The sequence below is a fragment of the Vidua macroura genome, chromosome 35 (assembly GCF_024509145.1).
Source record: "Vidua macroura isolate BioBank_ID:100142 chromosome 35, ASM2450914v1, whole genome shotgun sequence".
In the NCBI taxonomy this organism is placed as follows: Eukaryota; Metazoa; Chordata; class Aves; order Passeriformes; family Viduidae; genus Vidua; species Vidua macroura.
The window spans coordinates 856,473-879,855 of NC_071605.1; the positions used below are offsets into that span (position 1 = coordinate 856,473).

At 59.5% G+C, this 23,383-nt stretch overlaps 1 protein-coding gene across 2 annotated transcripts; it reads right to left on the bottom strand.

The window, feature by feature from the left end:
- Nucleotides 1–1,062: 1,062 nt before the first annotated feature.
- KIF3C (kinesin family member 3C) lies at nucleotides 1,063–23,287 on the bottom strand. Of its 2 annotated transcripts, XR_008441025.1 has the most exons (9): nucleotides 21,821–23,287; nucleotides 11,906–12,007; nucleotides 11,706–11,828; nucleotides 11,502–11,620; nucleotides 8,614–8,730; nucleotides 8,293–8,401; nucleotides 6,333–6,508; nucleotides 1,649–5,529; nucleotides 1,063–1,186 (listed from the first exon to the last, which is right to left on the bottom strand). XR_008441025.1 is itself a non-coding variant. In XM_054002143.1 (8 exons), the coding sequence occupies exons 1-8, from the start codon at nucleotides 23,231–23,233 to the stop codon at nucleotides 5,436–5,438; spliced, it is 2,253 nt and encodes a 750-aa protein (XP_053858118.1). In that variant the 5' UTR covers nucleotides 23,234–23,287; the 3' UTR covers nucleotides 1,063–5,435. The 2 variants fall into 2 exon arrangements, 1 of the variants encoding a protein (XP_053858118.1); XM_054002143.1 differs by having other exon boundaries at nucleotides 1,063–5,529.
- Nucleotides 23,288–23,383: the final 96 nt, after the last annotated feature.

A 23,383-nucleotide genomic window follows, 5' to 3' on the forward strand; every position in this document is an offset into this window, starting at 1 on the left:
TCCAACTCCCCCTTTCCATCTCTCCCTTTCCCATCTCCCCTTTTCCATCTCCCCTTTTCCATCTCCCCCTTTTCCAGCTCCTCTTTTTCCTTCTCTCCATTTCCAGCTCCCCCTTTTCCCTTCTCTCCTTTTCCAGCTCCCCCTTTTTCCTTCTCTCCTTTTCCATCTCCCCCTTTTCCATCTCTCCCTTTTCCAAATCCCCCTTTCCATCTCCCCCCTTTCCATCTCCCCCCTTTCCATCTCTCCCTTTCCCATCTCCCCTTTCCCATCTCCCCTTTTCCATCTCTCCCTTTTCCAGCTCTCCCTTTTCCAGCTCCTCTTTTTCCTTCTCTCCTTTTCCAGCTCCCCCTTTTTCCTTCTCTCCTTTTCCAGCTCCCCCTTTTTCCTTCTCTCCTTTTCCATCTCCCCCTTTTCCATCTCTCCCTTTTCCATCTCCCCCTTTCCATCTCTCCCTTTTCCATCTCTCCCTTTTCCAACTCCCCCTTTCCATCTCTCCCTTTCCCCTCTCCCCTTTCCCAGCTCGTTTCCCCTCTCCCCTTTCCCAGCTCGTTTCCCATCTCTCCCTTTCCATCTCTCCCTTTCCCATCTCCCCTTTCCCATCTCGTTTCCCATCTCTCCCTTTCCATCTCTCCCTTTCCCATCTCCCCTTTCCCCAGCTCGTTTCCCCTCTCCCCTTTCCCATCTCGTTTCCCCTCTCCCCTTTCCCAGCTCGTTTCCCATCTCTCCCTTTCCATCTCTCCCTTTCACATCTCCCCTTTCCCAGCTCGTTTCCCATCTCCCCTTTCCCAGCACGTTTCCCCTCTCCCCTTTCCCATCTCGTTTCCCATCTCCCCTTTCCCAGCCCCGCTGTGCCCGTGTGACGCCCCAGGCTGTGCCGGGGCCCTTCCCAGTGTCCGTGTCCCTGAGCCGGAGCTGCCTGGCCTCGCTCCATCTCTCACGGAACAGACACCTGGGCAGAAACGCCGAGGGAAGGAAGCCTCGCTTCCTCCTTCCTGCAGTGCCAGCTGCTGCCGAGGCCGCTGCCAGCCCCGGGCCGGGCGAAGGAGGCTGCGGAGGCGCTGGCAGCGATGCTCATTCCTTTATTGTGTCCTTGCCATCCTGGAGGGCGCTCCCAGCGCGGGGTCGGAGCTACATTACAGCACAGTGAGGAGTGTCCATCCCGCCAGGAACGGCCTCTCTCCAGACACTATGTATAATATATATATATTTATAATATGTCCTGTATATTCCTATGTATAGAGTGACAAGGATGGGCCACCAGACAGTAAACTTTTGATTTCTAAATAAATCACCAGAGCAACAGGCACGAAAATTTGGTCCTAATCGAGGCCCTCACCTTGTCCATGAACCCGGAACAGACCCGCACCCCCCTCCCCGCGGAAAAACGGCCAAACCTGAACCCCAAAAGAACAGTTCAACAACAACAAAAGGAAGCCCCGGCCCAGCCCCTGGCCCCGAGGAACAGCCCCGCCGGGACACACGGACACCGAACGCCACCGACGGACAGCCCGAGCGCTCCCCGCCCTGCCGCTGTGTGCTGGGACAGCTCCTGCGAGCGCCGCCGGTGGAGGGAGGGCTCGGGAGGCTCCGGAGCGGCCCTTGGATGCTGGAAGTGCCTCATCCCATCCCCTGCGATGGCAGCTCCCACCCCGTCCTGTGCTCTGCTTCCAGAGGATCTCTCCGTGACCACAGCCCTGCTGGAAGGGCTTCCAGGATCCCTCTGTGATCACAGCTCTGCTGGAAGGGCTTCCAGGATCTCTCCATGATCACAGCTCTGCTGGAAGGGCTTCCAGGATCCCACTGTGACCACAGCTCTGCTGGAAAGGCTTCCAGGATCCCTCCGTGATCACAGCTCTGCTGGAAGAGCTTCCAGAGGATCCCTCTGTGATCACAGCTCTGCTGGAAAGGTTTCCAGGATTCCTCCGTGATCACAGCTCTGCTGGAAGGGCTTCCAGGATCCCTCTGTGATCACAGCCCTGCTAGAAGGGCTTCCAGAGGATCCCACTGTGATCACAGCTCTGCTGGAAGAGCTTCCAGGATCCCTCTGTGATCACAGCTCTGCTGGAAGGGCTTCCAGGATCTCTCAGTGATCACAGCTCTGCTGGAAGGGCTTCCAGAATCCCACTGTGATCACAGCTCTGCTGGAAGGGCTTCCAGGATCTCTCAGTGATCACAGCTCTGCTGGAAAGGCTTCCAGAGGATCCCTCTGTGATCACAGCTCTGCTGGAAAGGCTTCCAGGATCTCTCCATGATCACAGCCCTGCTGGAAGGGCTTCCAGGATCCCACTGTGATCACAGCCCTGCTGGAAGTGCTTCCAGGATCCCACTGTGATCACAGCTCTGCTGGAAGGGCTTCCAGAGGATCCCTCTGTGATCACAGCCCTGCTGGAAAGGCTTCCAGGATCCCTCTGTGATCACAGCTCTGCTGGAAGGGCTTCCAGAGGATCCCACTGTGACCACAGCTCTGCTGGAAGGGCTTCCAGGATCCCTCTGTGATCACAGCCCTGCTGGAAAGGCTTCCAGGATCCCACTGTGACCACAGCTCTGCTGGAAAGGCTTCCAGGATCCCTCCATGACCACAGCTCTGCTGGAAGGGCTTCCAGGATCCCTCTGTGATCACAGCTCTGCTGGAAGGGCTTCCAGGATCCCTCTGTGACCACAGCCCTGCTAGAAGGGCTTCCAGGATCCCTCTGTGACCACAGCTCTGCTGGAAGGGCTTCCAGGATCTCTCCATGATCACAGCCCTGCTGGAAAGGCTTCCAGAGGATCCCACTGTGATCACAGCTCTGCTGGAAGGGCTTCCAGGATCCCTCTGTGATCACAGCTCTGCTGGAAGGGCTTCCAGGATCCCTCTGTGACCACAGCCCTGCTGGAAGGGCTTCCAGGATCCCACTGTGACCACAGCCCTGCTGGAAGGGCTTCCAGGATCCCACTGTGACCACAGCCACCCTTCCTGGGCACAGCCACCCTTCCCTGGGCACAGGCACCCTCAGCTCCTGAGTTGTTTCCCACACCCTGGCTGAGAAGGGAGGCCAGAGAAGGTCACTGGTTCATCACTTTGGGGCTCCAGGAGCTGCTGATCCACTGAAAGGGAACTGGGATTGCTAGAAAACAGGGAAGGGAGGAAATTCTATTCCTGCAGGCCCCCCAAGCTTCTCCTCATTCTAAGTCTGTGCTTCCTGACCCCAACTCCCAGATGCTTTCCAGGAAATTAAATAACGAACCAGCTCTCCCAACTGCTGTGTTCCACAGAATCAGGGAATCACAGGCTGGTTTGGGCTGGAAGGGATTTAAAGCCCATCCAGTGCCACCCCTGCCCTGGGCAGGGACACTTCCACTGTCCCAGGCTGCTCCCAGCTCTGTCCAGCCTGGCCTTGGATGGTTTCATGGGGCCGGCTCGCTCTGGGGGATGCCCTGGGACACGCTGTGGCCAGACCTGACCCCACACCATGGAAGGGACCCGGCTGTCACTCCTCCAATACCTTCCCCTGCTCCCTCCTGCCAGGCTGAGCACAGCCTGGACCTGGCTGCTGCCAGAGGAGGGAGCTCGGTCCTCGGAGCGAGCTACAGCCTGCCAAGGTGCCCCCGAGGCAGGCGCCAGGATGGGGGAGAAGGGGACAAAGGTTTTGGAGGGACACAGGGTGTGATGGGGCACAGATGGGAAAGGAAGGGTGGGGCAGAGGGCAATGATGGAGAGCTGGAGGCAGGGCAATGTTACATGGAAGGGGAGAAGATCCCCTGTGGCAGTGCAGGGATGTGTTGGGGCCAGCTGGAAGGGCAGTGGATGGCCCAGCACAGCCACGTGTGGATGGGACACGGCTGCTGAGGGACCTGCCCGGCTCTGAGCTCGGCACAGCTCCTGGTTCCCTCTGGATGTTCCCAATCCAGGTCCGTGCCTCGCTCCCTTGCCTTCCCTCACCCCTGTCCTGAGTGCAGGAGCCAGCGAGGGGAGCAGGGACCAGTCCAACAGCAAAGAGCAGCCTGCCCAGAACAGTGCTGGAGTCTCCTTCCCACCTGGGGAGATTCCAAACCCACCTGGACACATCCCTGAGTAACGTGCTCCAGGGACTGGATGAGCTCCAGGGTCCCTTCCAACCTCATCCACCCTGTGAAGGAATTCTCTTTGCTGCCAGAGGACATTCCCCACCTGCAATCCTCTCCGACCTGCCCTCCCTGTCCGGCCCTTTGCTGACCCAGGAGAGCCAGGGGTCGCTCCCTCATCCACAGGGATCTCATCAAGCACAGGGATGTCCCCACCTCCACCAGCCCAAGGGACAGCACAGCTGCTGGCCTGGCACTGCCAGCACGGGTCTCCACCAGCTTCCCTCACCCGAAAGCCGTGTCCCGCAGGAGCACCGAGCGCCGTCCCTGCAGCTGCTGGGGCAGGATTCAATCCCCACCGTCCTCGGGGCTTCCCCCTCTTACCCATCACCATTCCACACCCACCAGGAGGTGACAGAGGTGATCCCCATGTGCCATTGTCCAGGGGACAGCGCTGCCGTCGCTGCCCTGGGTGTCACCTCCTCGTCCCACATGTCTCCACTGCGGATGGAGCCTCTGTCAGCCCGGAGCTCCCAGGCAGTGCTGCTCCCAGGCCGGGCGTGTCCCTGCAGGGTGTTGGAAGGGGGTGGAGAATTCCACCTCTGGCTGTTGTCAGGAGCTGCACACCCGCGGTCGGGCGTCGGGAGCCTCGGTGGGGCTGGCTCCAGAGTGTCCCCAGAGTGTCCCCAGAGCGTGGCACAGCTGGACAAAGCCCTGGGCTTTGGGTGACTTGCTCTGGTGACTCTGCAAGCCCTGTGGATGGAGCTGGTGCTCCTGCAGTGCCAGCTGTGCCCACAGTCGCTGAGGCGTCCCTGCTGCCACCAGAGCTGATGCAGGCTGGGGAGTCCCGCTGGGGGACTCTGACAAGGCACCGCCACCACAGAGTCTCCCAATCCACGCAGAAATCTCCAAATTCCCGGGGATCCAGCAGAGCAAAGCCAGCACCAGGGGCCAGGGCAGCCTCAGCTTCTGCCAAAACCCCTGGAGAGGGACCCGTGCTCCTCCTGCCTGGATGGAGCAGGGTCCTGGTGGTGTCCCCGTGCCCAGCCCTGTGCCAGGGCGGTGTGGGGAGGGCTGGGAGCTGGGTGGGTCAGCACGGTGCCCACTGCCAGCCTGGACGTCCATCAGTCCGAGCACAAATCCTGCCTCCGCGCGTCACCCGCTCCATAAATAAATAGGTTAAATAAATAAAGTGACAGATCCGGATCAGGGGGGCGGAGGGAGGGAGGGAGGGAGGGGAGGAGGGAGGGAGGGGCAGCCGCCCTGGCCCGGGGCCGTTCCGTGTCTCGCACAAACACACAACAAAGTAGCTGAGGACAAGGATGAGCTGGGGCCGCTGGGCCGGGTCCCCCTCGGCCCTCGGGGGCTCAGTCCGGGACGAGGCGTCCAGGCGGTCACTCCTGGCCCGGCAGAGGGGCGGCACACGGGGAGCTGGAGGCCAGGGACACGTGGGTGGTGGAGGACGGCAGCGACCGCGGCGTCTGGCACCTGGGGACACAGAGACACTCAGGGGCTGCTGCCCTGCCGTGCCTTCCCACCCTCCCCAAAATCCAGCCCTTTTCCTGGTCCTTTGATGTGCAGGCAGCACCAAAGGGCAACCCTTGCTGGGTGGGAGGATACCTTGGGTCTGGGATATAGGGGTATCATGGAATCATGGAATGGTTTGGGTTGGGGAGATCTTACAATTCATCCAGTGCCACCCCTGCCATGGCAGGGACACCTCCCACTGTCCCAGCTGCTCCCAGCCCCAGTGTCCAACCTGTCCTAGGGCACTGCCAGGGATCCAGGGGCAGCCACAGCTGCTCTGGGCACTCCGTGCCAGGGCCTGCCCACCCTCACAGGGAATATTCCTAATTCCCAATCTCCCATCCAGCCCTGCCCTCTGGCACTGGGAGCCATTCCCTGGCTCCTGTCCCTTCAGGCCTTGTCCCCAGTCCCTCTGCAGCTCTCCTGGAGCCCCTTCAGGCCCTGCCAGGGGCTCTGAGCTCTGCCTGGATCCTTCTCCTCTCCAGGTGAGCAGCCCCAGCTCTCCCAGCCTGGCTCCAGCCCTGGAGCAGCTCCGGAGCTCCTCTGGGCTCTCTCCAGCAGCTCCACGTCCCTCCTGCTCAGAGCTGCACACGATGCTGTTCCCTAGCACAGCCTCAGCAGCATTTCAACCTCTGACCAGAGCCAGCAGCTCACGGGCAGGCTCAGCCCCGATGGGACGGGGCCTTTCCAGCTCTGCCTGCCCCAGGCCCCCCCGTGTCCCCCACAGAACGTCCTGGCCGTGTCCCCGCGCCGCTGTCACTCACCAGGAGCGGGACTTGCGCACGCGGGAGGCCGCTGGCCGCTCCAGGAGGCTGTCCAGGTGCATCAGCCTCTCCAGGTGCAGCGCCCGAGGGTCCTGCTCCGCTGGGTCCCTGCTGCGCTCAAACTCAAAGATGGCCGGGGGCGACAGGTCCAGCTCCAGGAACATGATGTTCTCAGCCTGCCCAGGGCACAGGGACAGCCAACACAGGAGTCACCGTGGGGAGAACACGGCTCCAGCTCTGGTGACCCGCGCTGCCGGGGGACTGGGATCCTCTCCTGGCTGCCCTGGCGCTGGGCTGTGGGCTCAAGGCTCTGCTCTGGCTCTCCCAGCCTGTCCCAGGGCTGAGCAGCCCTGTCCGCTCCAATGGCAGGACAGCCAGGAGCTCCAGGACTGGAGATGGGAGGATAAAGCTGGGAGCTTGAATTGGTGTACCCCAGATCCTCGTGAGCCTGTTTACTCCATCTTCTCTCCCAGCGTTATCCATCCCTCCACCCATTCAGTCACCATCTGCCTTCATCCATCCACCTCTAGCTCTCCAATCACCTCCATCCATACACCCACCCATCCACACCTTCATTGACATCCACCCACACATCCATCCATGGATCCATCCATCCATCCATCCATGGATCCATCCATCCATCCATCCCTACCCATCCACATCCATCCATCCATCCATCAGCCATCCATCCCTCCATCCCTCCATGTCCACCCATCCATCCATGTCCATCCATCCATCCATCATCCATCCATGTCCATCCATCCATCATCCATCATCCATCCATCCATCCATCCATCCATCCATCATCCATCCATCATCCATCATCCATCCATCTCCATCCATCCATCCATCCATCCATCCATCATCCATCCATCCATCCATCATCCATCATCCATCCATCATCCATCCATCATCCATCCATCCATCCATCCATCCATCCATCCATCCATCCATCATCCATCCATCCATCCATTATCCATCCATCCATCATCCATCCATCCATCCATCCATCCATCCATCCATCATCCATCCATCCATCCATTATCCATCCATCCATCATCCATCCATCCATCCATCCATCCATCCATCCATCCATCCATCCATCTCCATCCATCCATCATCCATCCATCCATCCATCCATCCATCATCCATCCATCCATCCATCCATCCATCCATCCATCTCCATCCATCATCCATCCATCCATCCATCCATCCATCCATCCATCCATCATCCATCCATCCATCCATCTCCATCCATCATCCATCATCCATCATCCATCCATCATCCATCCATCTCCATCCATCCATCCATCATCCATCCATGTCCATCCATCCCTCCATGTCCACCCATCCATCCATCCATCCATCATCCATCATCCACCCATCATCCATCCATCCATCATACATCCATGTCCATCCATCCACCCATCCATCATCCATCCATCCATCATCCATCCATCCATCCATCATCCATCCATCCATCCATCCATCTCCATCCATCATCCATCCATCCATCCATCCATCCATCCATCCATCCATCCATCCATCATCCATCATCCATCATCCATTATCCATCCATCCATCATCCATCATCCATCCATCCATCATACATCCATGTCCATCCATCCACCCATCCATCATCCATCCATCCATCCATCCATCATCCATCCATCCATCATCCATCTATCATCCATCCATCCATCATCCATCATCCATCCATCCATCCATCATCCATCCATCCATCATCCATCCATCCATCCATCCATCCATCATCCATCCATCATCCATCATCCATCCATCTCCATCCATCCATCATCCATCCATCCATCATCCATCCATCCATCCATCCATCCATCCATCCATCATCCATCCATGTCCATCCCTCCATGTCCATCATCCATCCACCCCATTTACCCAACAGCCTCCCACCCCTTGCCCACCCCGGTGTCCTGTGCCGTACCCGGAAGCGGGGGTGGGATCTCCTGGCCATGGCCACTCGGGCGTACTGGCTGATGGGCCTCTTGTAGCCCACGGCCGAGGTCGGGCGCCTCTTCATCTGGGAGCTGTTCCTGGAGCACACGGAGCAGGACGTGACCCGACAGCGCCGCGCCCCACGGAGCTGCATCAGCCAGGGAAGGATGACCCTTCCACGGGGCTGGGCTTGGAGGGGATTCCCACCCTTGGGCACCTACAGGAGTCTCCCAGCCCTGGGGCCGCTCGCGTGCGTCGGCAGGGACAGGGACAGTGCCCTGGGGACAGGGACGGGGACACAGGGACGTACCCTCCGGTGGGAACCAGCGGCTGGAATTTCCACTGGTCCTCATCGCCGTCGAAGTACAGGCGGTTCATGATCTTGTTCTTCTCCTCGGGAGGGATGAAGTTCTCGATGATCAAGTACCTGAGGGACGGAGCAGGAGCGACGGGGAAGGAGCAGGAGAGGATGGGGTTAATGTGACAGGAGACAGAAAACAGGTGGGAAAGGGAGAGGAAAGGCAGGAAGAGAAGGAGACACGGCAGGGAGAAGAAACATCCGGAGGATGAAAACGTGATGGAAGGGGAGAGGTTGAAGCAGCAGATGCAGCCACGGAGAGGGGAGAGGCAGGAGAGGACAGGCATCAGAGAGGAGCCCGCGAGCTCTGGGGCTCCAGGCAGGAGCAGGACCCTTCCCTCCTCTCCTCCCACGTCTGCTCCCCCGCTGCCCGGCCTGAAAATCAAGGGAAGCTCAACAGTGCCAAGTGGACCCCAGAGGAAATCTTTTCCCCTGTGTTTTTTGGGCAAGTCGAGCAGCTGTCAAGAACTGGTTTGAGACAACGAGTTGCATCAGTGAGCTGTGGCTTCCAGTCAGAAGCACTTCGGAGGAGAGAAGGGGGCAAAGCTGGAGATGGAATTCTGTTTGTAGTGAAACTGTTTCACCCTGCCAACGCTGCAGTGCTTGTAAATAGCTGGGGGGGGGGGGTTACAGACGCTGAAAGAGAAGCGTTTGAAAGTGAGAACAAACCCCCGGGGGCGGAGGAGCAGCAGCTGCAGCTGTGGGAGGCTCCCGGAGGGAAAACTCTGCCAGGGAGCCAGCCCGGAGCTCCAGGGAGGTGGGGTCACCCCGAGTCCCCAGAGCTGCTGTCCCTCTGAGGACGGTGTGGGGACAGAGCAGGTCACCAGGTGCCCTCGGGGGTCACTCGCCCCCGGCCACCCCCCAGGTTCAGCCACAGCCAGGGTTTCTGCTGGAACATTTTCTGGTTTTTCCCCTTTCTCGGCAACTCTTGGACGCCCCCTGTGCTGCTCACGCAGCTCCCAGTGGCCACAGCTTGTGCCACCACTGGTGGCTGGGCTTGGCTGTCCCTGGCTCTGGGTGGGGTCAATCCCTCCAGTTCTGCACCTACTCTGAGCCTCTCAGCCCCCCAGCCCTGCTCTGAGCAGCCAAGCCCTGCTGTGAGCCCTGCTCTGAGCACATCAACCCTGCTCTGAGCCCCTCAGCTCTGCTCTGAGTACCCCAGCCCTGCTCTGAGCACTCCAACCCTGCCCTGAGCCCTGCTCTGAACTCCCCAACCCTGCTCTGAGCTCCTGAGCCCTGCTCTGAACCCTCCAACCCTGCTCTGAGCCCCTCAGCTCTGCTCTGAGTACCCCAGCCCTGCTCTGAGCACCCCAACCCTGCTCTGAGTACCCCAGCTGTGCTCTGAGCCCTGCTCTGAGCCCTGCTCTGAGCACATCAACCCTGCTCTGAGCTCCTGAGCCCTGCTCTGAACCCCTCAAACCTGCTCTGAGCCCCTCAGCTCCTGCTCGGAGCACCCCAATCCTACCCTGAACCCTGCTCTGAGCACCCCAGACCTGCTCTGAGCACCCCAGACCTGCTCTGAGCCCTGCTCTAAGCACATCAACCCTGCTGAGCTCCTGAGCCCTGCTCTGAACCCCTCAACCCTGCTCTGAGCACTCCAACCCTGCCCTGAGCCCAGCTCTGAGCACATCAACCCTGCTCTGAGCTCCTGAGCCCTGCTCTGAACCCTCCAACCCTGCTCTGAGCCCCTCAGCTCTGCTCTGAGTACCCCAGCCCTGCTCTGAGCACTCCAACCCTGCCCCGAGCCCTGCTCTGAACCCCCCAGCCCTACTCTGAGCAGCCCAGCCCTGCTCTGAGCACTCCAACCTTGCCCTGAGCCCAAGCCCGGCTCTGAGCACATCAACCCTGCTCTGAGCTCATGAGCCCTGCTCTGAACCCCTCAACCCTACTCTGAGCCCCTCAGCTCTGCTCTGAGCACCCCAATCCTACCCTGAGCCCTGCTCTGAGCACCCCAGACCTGCTCTGAGCCCTGCTCTAAGCATATCAACCCTGCTGAGCTCCTGAGCCCTGCTCTGAACCCCTCAACCCTGCTCTGAGCCCCCCAGCCCTGCTCTGAGCTCCTGAGCCCTGCTCTGAGTACCCCAACCCTGCTCTTGAGTCCTGCTCTAAGCCCCCCACTCTGCTCTGAGTCCCCCAGCTCCTGCTCGGAGCACCCCAATCCTACCCTGAGCCCTGCTCTGAGCACCCCAGACCTGCTCTGAGTCCCCCAGCTCCTGCTTGGAGCACCCCAATCCTACCCTGAGCCCTGCTCTGAGCACCCCAGACCTGCTCTGAGTCCCCCAGCTCCTGCTTGGAGCACCCCAACCCTGCCCTGAGCCCAGCTCTGAACTCCCCAACCCTGCTCTGAGCAGCCCAGCCCTGCTCTGAACCCCTCAAACCTGCTCTGAGTCCCCCAGCTCCTGCTTGGAGCACCCCAATCCTGCCCTGAGCCCTGCTCTGAGCACCCCAGACCTGCTCTGAGTCCCCCAGCTCCTGCTTGGAGCACCCCAACCCTGCCCTGAGCCCAGCTCTGAACTCCCCAACCCTGCTCTGAGCAGCCCAGCCCTGCTCTGAACCCCTCAAACCTGCTCTGAGCCCCTCAGCTCCTGCTTGGAGCACCCCAATCCTGCCCTGAGCCCTGCTCTGAGCACCCCTCAAACCTGCTCTGAGCCCCTCAGCTCCTGCTTGGAGCACCCCAATCCTGTCCTGAGCCCTGCTCTGAGCACCCCATCCTGCTCTGAGCTCCTGAGCCCTGCTCTGAGCCCCCCAGCCCTGCTCTGAGCCCCCCACCCTGCTCTGCACACCCAGTTCTTCAGGGCCACCCGGGCCAGGGGACCCCCAAGCCCCTCAGGAACACCTACTTGAGCTTCAGCTCCCGCGTCTGCTCGTTCTGGGCCTCCTCCAGGTCCTGGCGCACGCGGATGTACTCGTCGTGCTGGTCCTGGATCTCAGCCTTCACAGCCTGCAGCTTGGCGTAGAGCTGGGAGGGGGAGCAGCACCTCAGCCCTGCCCTGGGGAGGGACCTGCTCATTCCCCGTCCCTGTCCCCACCCGCCACGCCCTCACCTTCTTGAGCTTCTTGGTTTTGATCTCCACCTCCTGCTGCAGGGACGTGTAGGTCTCGCGCAGCTCCATGGTCTCCTCGTCCCTCAGCAGCATCTCCTGCTGCATCTCGCGTTCCCGGCGTTTCTGAGGGGCAGGGACACGGTTGGAACCGGGGCGGGCACGGGGAGTGGCCCCGGGACAGTCCTGTCACCCTCTGGTACCTGCTCAGCGATCTCCTGCCGCCTCAGCTCCAGCATCTTCTGCTGCTCGTTGGTGTGGTCCACGATGGTCCTGCCCCCGATGAGCAGCTTGCTCTCCATGGCCTGGAGGGGACGGGGGGTCAGGGCAGGGGGTCAGGGCTGGGATCCCCACCCCCATCCACGGGCTTTGCCTCACGCCACCCTCACTGGACTGGGTGGTGACCCCCAGCCCTCATCCCTGTCCTCATCCCTGATCCCTGTCCCCAGCCCTGATCCCTGGTGGTCACCCCCATCCCCCCATCCCTGATCCCTGTCCTCATCCCTGATCCCTGTCCCTATCCCTGAGCCCCCAACCCTGCTCTGAGCTCCTGAGCTCAGCTCCATCCCTGATCCCTGTCCCCACTCCTGATCTCTGTCCCCATCCCTGATCCCTGTCCCCATCCCCAATCTCTGTCCCCAGCCCGAATCCCTGTCCCCATCCCTGATCCTTGTCACCACCCCCGATCCCTGTCCCCATTCATGATACCTGTCCCCATTCCTGATCCCTGTCCCCATCCCCGATCCCTGTCCCCATCCCCAATCTCTGTCCCCAGCCCTGATCCCTGTCCCCATTCCTGATCCTTGTCACCACCCCCGATCCCTGTCCCCATTCATGATACCTGTCCCCATTCCTGATCCCTGTCCCCATCCCTGATCCCTGTCCCCATCCCCAATCTCTGTCCCCAGCCCTGATCCCTGTCCCCATCCCTGATCCCTGTCCCCATCCCCAATCTCTGTCCCCAGCCCTGATCCCTGTCCCCATTCCCAATCCCTGTCCCCATCTCTGATCCCTGTCCCCATCCCTGATGGTCACCTCCATCCCTGATCCCTGTTCCTATCCCTGACCCCTGTCCCCATTCCTGATCCCTGTCCCCATTCCTGACCCCTGTCCCCACCCCTGATCCCTGTTCCCATCCCTGATCCCTGTCCCCATCCCTGATCCCTGTCCCCATCCCCAGTCCCTGTCCCCATCCCTGATCCCTGTCCCTATCCCTGATGGTCACCTCCATCCCTGATCCCTGTTCCTATCCCCAATCCCTGTTCCTATCCCCAATCCCTGTCCCCATCCCCAGATTCCTGTCCCCAGCCCTGATCCCTGTCCCCATTCCTGATCCCTGTCCCCATCCCTTGATCCCTGTCCCCATCCCTTGATCCCTGTCCCCATCCCCAATCCCTGTCCCCATCCCTGATCCCTGTCCCCATCCCTTGATCCCTGTCCCCATCCCTGATCCCTGTCCCCATCCCCAATCCCTGTCCCCATCCCCGATCCCTGTCCCCATCCCTGATCCCTGTCCCCATCCCTTGATCCCTGTTCCTATCCCCAATCCCTGTCCCCATCCCTGATCCCTGTCCCCAGCCCTGCTCTCAGGGAGGTGGGAGCGTTCAGTGCCCCTCTGCTCGGAGCCCTGCTGTCGTGGAGGAGGCTGTGCACGATTAGATCGGATATTGGGAACAATTCCCACCTGGAAAGGGCTGTCCTGCCCACGCAGGGGTGGACTCCCCATCCCTGGAGGGATTTCACAGCCCTGTGGACGTGGCACTTGGGGTCAGGGGGCAGTGCTGGGATGGTTGGGCTGGGTGACCCTTGCAGGGCTTTCCCCACAGTTCCACGATTCCATGGACAGCCAGCAGCCCGGGGCTGGCTCAGCACCACGGGCACAGCAGCACAGGCTGGGGAGGGTGGGTGATGTGTCCCCTCCATGGGGCCACTGGCCACAAGCCCGGGCTGCTCCCAGCTCGCTTCCTTCCGCACAGCTGGGATTGCAGGGATGTGCAGGGATGGGCGGCAGCTGCGGCCCGGCCTCTGGGCCCAGAAACGGGGCTGTGCACACAGGAATGCACAAACACACACAGAAATGCACACACACAGAAATACACACTCACAGGGGCTGTGCACAGAGCATGGGGCTGTGCGCACAGGAATGCACAAACACACAGAGAAATACACACAAATACACACTCACAGGGGCTGTGCACACAGGAATGCACAAACACACAGAGAAATACACACAAATACACACTCACAGGGGCTGTGCACACAGGAATGCACAAACACACAGAGAAATACACACAAATACACACTCACAGGGGCTGTGCACACAGGAATGCACAAACACACAGAGAAATACACACAAATACACACTCACAGGGGCTGTGCACACAGGAATGCACAAACACACAGAGAAATACACACAAATACACACTCACAGGGGCTGTGCACACAGGAATGCACAAACACACAGAAATACAGAAATGCACATACACACACTTACAGGGGCTGTGCACAGAGCATGGGGCTGTGCACACAGGAATGCACAAACACACAGAAATGCACACACAGAAACACACTCACACACACACACTCTCACAGGGGCTGTGCACAGAGCATGGGGCTGTGTGCAGAGAAATGCACAAACACACAGAAATACACACACAGAAACACACACACACAGAAATACACACACAGAAATACACACACAGAGAAATACACAGAAAAACACACACACACACTCACAGGGGCTGTGCACAGAGCATGGGGCTGTGCACACAGGAATGCACAAACACACAGAAATACACACACACAGAAACACACACACACAGAAATACACACACAGAAATACACACACAGAAATACACACAGAAATACACACACACACAGAAATGCACACACAGAAATGCACACACACACAGAAACACACACACACACACACAGAGGGGCTGTGCACAGAGCAGTGGGGCTGTGCACACAGGAATGCACAAACACACAGAAATACACACACAGAAACACACACACAGAAATACACACTCACAGGGGCTGTGCACAGAGCATGGGGCTGTGCACAGGAATGCACAAACACACAGAGAAATACACACAAATACACACTCACAGGGGCTGTGCACAGAGCATGGGGCTGTGCACAGGAATGCAAACACACAAATAAACACACAGAAACACACACACACAGAAATACACACAGAAATAAACACACACAGAAACACATACACACAGAAATACACACACACAGAAATACACACTCACAGGGGCTGTGCACAGAGCATGGGGCTGTGCACACAGGAATGCACAAACACACAGAAATACACACATAGAAACACACACACACTCACAGGGGCTGTGCACACAGAAATGGAGAAACACACAAATAAACACACACAGAAACACACACACACTCACAGGGGCTGTGCACAGAGCAGTGGGGCTGTGCACACAGGAATGCACAAACACACAAATAAACACACAGAGAAATGCACACACACACACTCACAGGGGCTGTGCACACAGAAATGCACAAACACACAGAGAAATACACACAAACACACAAATGAACACACACAAATACACACACACAGAAGCTGTGCACACAGAAATGCAAAATACACACACACAGGAAGCACATCCCGTGCCAGGCTGAACACATTCACACAAACATGGGTACGTGTGGGAGCACCGGGTGTCTGTGTCTGTGTACACCGTGCGTGTGTGTGTATGTGTGTAACATGTGTGTCTGTATGTGTACACCGTGCGTGTGTGTGTATGTGTGTAACATGTGTGTCTGTATGTGCACACCATGTGTGTGTGTGCACACTGTGTGTGTATGCACAGTATGTGTGTATGTGCACACCGTGTGTGTGTGTGTAACATGTGTGTCTGTATGTGCACACCATGTGTGTGTGTATGTGTGTAACATGTGTGTCTGTATGTGCACACCATGTGTGTGTGTGCACACTGTGTGTGTATGCACAGTATGTGTGTATGTGCACACCGTGTGTGTGTGTGTAACATGTGTGTCTGTATGTGCATACCATGTGTGTGCACACTCTATGTGTGTGTGTGTGTATGCACACTGTGTGTGTATGCACACTATGTGTGTGTGCACACTCTGTGTGTGTTTGTGTGCACTCTGTGTGCATGTGCACACCGTGTGTGTGTGTGTGTAACATGTGTGTCTGTATGTGCATACCATGTGTGTGCACACTCTATGTGTGTGTGTGTGTATGCACACTGTGTGTGTATGCACACTATGTGTGTATGTGCACACCACGTGTGTGTGTGTGCACTCTGTGTGTATGTGCACACCGTGTATGTGTGTAACATGTGTGTATGTATGTGCACACTCTGTGTGTGTGTGTACGCACACTGTGTGTGTATACACATGATGTATGTGCACACCACGTGTGTGTGTATGTGTGTGTGTGCACACTCTGTGTGTATGTGCACACCGTGTGTATGTGGACACCGTGTGTGCACACCCAGTGTGTATACGTGCACGCTGTGTATGTATGTGTGTGTAAGCACACCGTGTGTATGCACACCGTGTGTGTGTGTGCACTGAGTGTGTGTGTACTCTGTCTGTGTTTGTGTGTGTGTGTACACCCAGTGTGTATACGTGCACTCTGTGTATGTGTGTGTAAGCACACCGTGTATATGCACACCGTGTGTGTGTGCACACTGTGTGTACAAGTGCACTCTGTCTGTATGTGTGTGTATGTGTGTCTATGCACACTGTGTATGTGTGTGTGCACACCCTGTGTGTATAAGTGCACTCTGTGTGTGTGTAAGCACACCGTGTGTAAGCACACTGTGTGTGTGCACACTGCGTGTATAAGTGCACTCGTGTGTGTGTGTGTAAGCACACCGTGTGTATGCACACTGTGTGTGTGTAAGCACTGTGTGTGTGCACACCCTGTGTGTATGAGTGCTTTGTGTGTATATGTGTGTAAGCACACCGTGTGTGTGTGCACACCCTGTGTGTATAAGTGCACTCTGTGTGTGTGTAAGCACACCGTGTGTAAGCACACCATGTGTGCACACCCTGTGTGTATAAGTGCCCTCTGTGTGTGTGTGAGCACACTGTGTGTATGCAAACCATGTGAGCACACCCTGTGTGTATAAGTGCACTCTGACTCTTTGTGTGTGTGTGCACACACCATGTGTGTAAGCACACCGTGTGTGTGCACAAGTGCATTCTCTGTGTGTGTGTGTGTGTAAGCACACCGTGTGTGTGCACAAGTGCATTCTCTGTGTGTGTGTGTGTGTGTGTGTGTAAGCACACCGTGTGTGTGCACAAGTGCATTCTGTGTGTGTGTGTGTGTGTGTAAGCACACCGTGTGTGTGCACAAGTGCATTCTCTGTGTGTGTGTGTAAGCACACCGTGTGTAAGCACACCATGTGTGTGCACACCGTGTGTGTATAAGTGCACTCTGTCTGTATGTGTGTGTGTAAGCACACCGTGTGTCTGTGCACACCCTGTGTGTATAAGTGCCCTCTGTGTGTGTGTGTGTAAGCACACCGTGTGTCTGTGCACACCCTGTGTGTATAAGTGCCCTCTGTGTGTGTGTGTGTAAGCACACCGTGTGTGTGCACAAGTGCATTCTGTGTGTGTGTAAGCACACCGTGTGCATGCACACCATGTGTGCACACCCTGTGCGTATAAGTGCCCTCTGTGTGTGTAAGCACTGTGTGTGTGTGCACACCCTCTGTATATATAAGTGCACTCTGTCTGTGTGTGTGTGTGCACACAGCATGTGTGTGCACACCCTGTGTGTATAAGTGCACTCGGTGTGTGTATGTGTGTGTAAGCACACCGTGTGTAAGCACACCATGTGTGTGTGCACACTGCATGTATAAGTGCACTCGTGTGTGTGTAAGCACACTGTGTGTAAGCACCGTGTGTGTGCACAAGTGCACTCTGTGTGTGTGTGTAAGCACACCGTGTGTAAGCACACCATGTGTCTGTGCACACCCTGTGTATATAAGTGCTCTGTGTGTGTATGTGTGTGTAAGCACACCGTGTGTAAGCACACCATGTGTCTGTGCACACCCTGTGTATATAAGTGCTCTGTGTGTGTGTGTGTGTGTAAGCACACCGTGTGTAAGCACACCGTGTGTCTGTGCACACCCTGTGTATATAAGTGCTCTGTGTGTGTGTGTGTAAGCACACCGTGTGTAAGCACACCGTGTGTCTGTGCACACCCTGTGTGTATAAGTGCCCTCTGTGTGTGTGTAAGCACACTGTGTGTATGCAAACCATGTGAGCACACCCTGTGTGTATAAGTGCACTCTGACTCTTTGTGTGTGTGTGCACAGACCATGTGTGTAAGCACACCATGTGTGTGCACAAGTGCATTCTCTGTGTGTGTGTGTGTGTGTGTGTGTAAGCACACCGTGTGTGTGCACAAGTGCATTCTGTGTGTGTGTGTGTAAGCACACCGTGTGCATGCACACCATGTGTGCACACCCTGTGTGTATAAGTGCCCTCTGTCTGTGTGTGTAAGCACTGTGTGTGTGTGCACACCCTCTGTGTGTATAAGTGCCCTCTGTCTGTGTGTGTAAGCACTGTGTCTGTGCACACCCTGTGTGTATAAGTGCACTCTGTGTGTGTGTAAGCACACCGTGTGTGTGCACAAGTGCATTCTGTGTGTGTGTGTAAGCACACCGTGTGTCTGTGCACAAGTGCATTCTGTGTGTGTGTGTGTAAGCACACCGTGTGCATGCACACCATGTGTGCACACCCTGTGTGTATAAGTGCCCTCTGTCTGTGTGTGTAAGCACTGTGTGTGTGTGCACACCCTCTGTATATATAAGTGCACTCTGTCTGTGTGTGTGTGTGCACACAGCATATGTGTAAGCACACTGTGTGCACACCCTGTGTGTATAAGTGCACTCGGTGTGTGTGTGTGTGTGTAAGCACACCGTGTGTAAGCACACCGTGTGTGTGTGCACACCCTGTGTGTGTAAGTGCCCTCTGTCCCTGGGGACCCAGATGTCCCCAGGACACCACACACAAACATCGATTTCCCAGCCACAGACACAGCTCGGCCACCCTCTCTGAAGTGTCCCCTGTGCCACCAGCACGTGGCCACCTCACCCATCGGCCACGTGCCCTGGAGGTCCCTCTGGCCCCCCAGATCCAGGGGCCCTGCTCCTCAGGGGGCCTGGCCCCCCCTCACTGCCATGGCCATGGCCCTGAGGGGCAGGGGGGCCACCAGGCCACCCCAAGGGTGGTGCCAGCACTCGGGGGGCACCCACGCTGGTCATGGTGCTGCTGTCACACGTCCCTGGGGCAGGGGTCTCCATGGGGGTGCTGTGCACAGAGTGGAGGGGGTTCTGGCAAACCGGTGGCCCCCGTCCCCACCGACAGCTGCCTGGGGCAAGGCTCTATTTCCATGGTTTTCCCCCCCCATTTTTCCCCTTCCAGATGCAGGGGGTGCACTGTGGGTTCTGGGGAAAGCCAGGGGACACCCCTACAGCTGTGCCAGCAGCCCCCAGCACCCAGGGGACACCCCCACAGCTGTGCCAGCAGCCCCCAGCACCCAGGGGACACCCCTACAGCTGTGCCAGCAGCCCCCAGCACCCAGGGGACACCCTACAGCTGTGCCAGCAGCCCCCAGCACCCAGGGGACACCCCCACAGCTGTGCCAGCAGCCCCCAGCACCCAGGGGTCACCCCTACAGCTGTGCCAGCAGCCCCCAGCACCCAGGGGTCACCCCCACAGCTGTGCCTTCCTACCTTTTCCACCCAGTGAGACCCTCACAGCCATTCAGTGTTGTGGGGACACAGCCCCTCATGGGTGCCCCAGCCAGCCCCCCTCACCCTGGGGATCCCTCCTTCCTCCCTTTGGATGGGTGTCCCAGGCTGGGTGTTCTGCTGGGGGCTGACACCCCCAAGGGCAGCCCCCCCAGCCGATCCTGTGCCATCCCCTGGCAGGGCTGGGGGCACTGGGGTGCCAAGGGCCCCTCAGCCCTTCTCCTCCAAACGCAGTTCTTGGTCCCAGTTGCTCCCCTCGATGCTGAGTGTCCCCTGGGGACCCCGCTGGGGTGCAGGGAGGGGACCAGGAGGGTGCTGGGACGATGGTCCCGCTGCCATCCCCTCCCACAGAGCTCCCCCCTGCCACATCAAGAGGTTTCTCGGTGCCACTGTTTCCTCCCTGCCAGGGCATTCATTCCCTCTAAGGAAGAGACTCCCAATCCTTATCCCAATCCCAATCTCCTTTAGCACTAAGCCTCTCCCAGGAATTCATTTCCGGCACCCAAAGAACTTCCCAGCGCTTTCCCTCCCGCTGACCTCGGCCTCAGCCGCTGGCACGGCCTCGGAAGCACCCACACGCCGTAGCCAGCTCCCCTGTGGCACAGCCCCTCTGCCTGGGCACACATCTGGGCACCCGGGAGCACATCTGGGCGCCCAACGCACATCTGCTGGGGCAGGCTGACCCCACCTCTCCGAGCTCAATGCCCCACACGTCCCAGCTGGGTGGCAGAGGCAGAGCCCACACCCACGAGTGTGACGCCCAGACGGGGCGCAGCGTGCCACCCGTGGGTGTGGGGGGCACCTCGCGTCCCCCTGTCACCTCGGCTGCCTTTGCCATGGTCGGAGCGCCGTGAGGCCACCCGGTGTCCCCGCAGCGTCCCACGGGCAGTGCCCACTGGGGTGAGTGTCACAGCAGGCCGTGCCCCTCTGGCACGGGGGGGGGTTTTGTGCTCGCTGAGGTGACACCTCTCTGCTGTCACTGTTCTGTACCCCCACGGCCAGAGGGGCCACCGAAGGCCACCAAGAGGGACACGGTGTCATCTCGCCTCCGGCCCTGCCTTGTTACTCAGCAGTTCCAGGACACACAGTGGCCCTGAGCCAGCCCTGCTGAGCCAGACAGGGAGACTGTGCTGGACAGCTGCCAGCCCAGCCTGCACCCCACAGCCTGCACCCCACAGCCTGCACCCCACAGCGACGGGGGGATGGCTGCAGAGACCCCTGTGCCAGGCATCCTGCTCTGCCAGGACACTTGTCACGGGACACCCGTCACGGGACACCCGCTGTGCCAGCCAGCAGCCCACGGCTCTGCCCCAGTGGCACGCCCCAGTGGGATCCCACGGTCTCTGTGCAGGCATCCGGGCACGGCCACGCATCCCTGGGCACGATCACACATCCCTGGGCACGGCCACGTGTCCCCAGGGCTGCAACAAACACGACCCTGGCCATGGAAGAGGGTCAGCACCCCTGCCCAGCCCTGGCACCCCGGGCATGTCCCCCCCCTGAGAGGGATCCCTCCCTGCCTGGGCTCCAGCCCAGTCCTCACATCCGGGCCAGCGTGGTGCCAGAGGGGCTGTGCCAGAGGGGCCATGCTGAGTGTGATGCCGAGGGTCAGGGGGCTGGGGCTCCCTCCCCACTGCTGGCACCGTGGTCACCACAGCTCAGTGGGGACAGGAGCAGGGCTGGGGCAGGGGGAAGTGCAGCCCCAGACCCCCGGCACAGCTGGGGCTGCTGTGGCCCCTCTCACCCTCAGCACCAAACCCCTGAGCATCCCTGAGCCAGCGGTGGTGCCCCCACCCACCCTGCTCTGGCTTGGGGTGCCAGGAAGGATTTGGGGGTGGGGAGGGGGAATGGGGGTCCCTGCAGAGCTGCCAGGCCCTGCCCCCAGAGAGCCCCCTGGGAGCCAGGGGCTGGACAGAACTGGGGGCAGGTGGGGGCAGGTGCACCGTGCCCCCAGCCCCAGCCCTGGGCTCACTCCCGAGGCCACCAGGGACGAATCTGCAGCATCACTCTCGTCACTCCCCCTTCCCACACAAGCTGCTTTGTTGTGCCGAAGGGGACAAGGGCTGAGCACAGCACGCTCGTGCCACCAGTGACCCTCTCCCCCTCCCAAGCCCCTGCAGCTCCCACGCAGGTCCCCACGCAGGCCACCCCAGCCCAGCCCCACGCCGGAGCCTGGGGCTGCCCTTGGGGACCCTGCCTGGACACCTCGCTTGGGAGGCCCCCTTGCTGGGCACCCGCGGTGGGCACGTCCCCCAGGCTCCCTGCTCGGGATCCATTCCCACTCCACACCAGGAGCTGGGGGCACAGCAGGCGCCCCGGCCCCATTTGTCACCGTGCGTGGCAACACGAACCTTGTACTTGATGGCCAGCAGCTCCGTGGCCTCCTGCTCCTTCCGCAGGTCCTCTATCATCTTCTCCTTCTCCTGGAGCAGCTTCTGCTTCTCCTCACTCACCAGGCTGTGGTCATCCTGGATAGCGGCTTTCTCCTCTTCCAGCCTCTCCTTCTGCTCCTTCAAGTAATTCTCCATGGTCTTCTCCAGGCCGTCCTCGTTCTCGTCCTCCCCTTCATTGTCCACGGTGCCCTCTCCATCCATTGCTTTCTTCCTCCGGCTGCTCCTCCTCCTCTTCTTGCCCAGCATCCCGCGTTTCTCCAGCTGGGCCTTCAGCCGGACGATCTCCTCCTGAAACTCCCGCAGCAAGGTGTCCTTGGGGTCCTCGTTCACCCGGGGCTTGTTCTTGATGTTCTTGGCCCTGTTGGCGAACCTGAGGGTGGAGAGGCTCTCGTCGTAGCTGTGCGAGGCCGGGCCCAAGGTGGCCACCATGATTGTCTTGGCGTTGCCGCCGAGGGAGTCCTGCAGCAGGCGGGTGAGCTTGGAGTCCCGGTAGGGGATGTGCGTGCTCCGGCCGTCCACCAGCGCCGAGATGACGTTGCCCAGGGCCGAGAGGGAGAGGTTGATCTTGGAGGCTTCCTTGGGGCGCTCTCCGTGGGCCCCCATTTTGTTCTGGCGCTCGCTGCCGGCCAGGTCCACGAGGTTGAGCTTGCCCACGCGGATGTGCTCCTCGCCGTCCGGCCCCGTCTCGCTGCACTCGATGGTGATCAGGAAGATGGCGTGGGAGCGCGAGCTGTGCTCGTTCATGTTGGTGCTGCCCACGGAGCGCGTCTGGCTGCCCAGGTTCATCACGTGCTCGATCTCCTTGACGTTCTTGGTCACGAAGGAGGAGAGGTCCTTGATGTACACCCCGGTCTCGGGGTTCTCCTTCAGCTCCAGCTTCTTGCTCTGGTCCTTGGCGAGGAGGTCCCTGATCTCCTCCTGGTAGATCTCCAGGTACGAGGCCCTCACCAGGTACTGCTGGTTCTGCGAGCGGGAGATGTGGGTGAAGATGTGCTCGAAGGCGCTGGGGATGATGCCGCGCTTCTCGGGCTCCGCCCAGGCGCCCTGCATGGTGTAGGTCTTGCCGGTGCCGGTCTGGCCATAGGCGAAGACGGTGCCGTTGAAGCCCTGCAGCACCGAGTCGATGAGCGGCCGCACCGTCTCATCGTAGAGGTCGGCCTGCTTGGAGCTGGCGTCGTACACGGCGTCGAAGGTGAAGGTCTTGGGCAGCTCCCCGGGGGCGGCGCGGGGGTTGCGGATGCTCACCTGGCCCAGCTTCACGTCCAGCTCCAGGACGCGCTCGTATCCCGCCGCCTCCTCCCGCCGGCTCATGGGCCGGCACCGGGCCACCACCCGGAGCGCCTCGCAGCCGCTGCGGGGCTTACCGGCCATGGCGGCGGCGGGCGGGGCCGGCGGCGCAGCGGGGCTGGGGGGCTCAGCCGCGCCGCCCCCGCGGCATCCCCGGGGCCGAGGCCGGGGCCGGGGCCGGGGAGGAGCGGGCGGGGCCGGGGCGGGGGGCGCGGGCGGCCGGGGCGCGGCGGG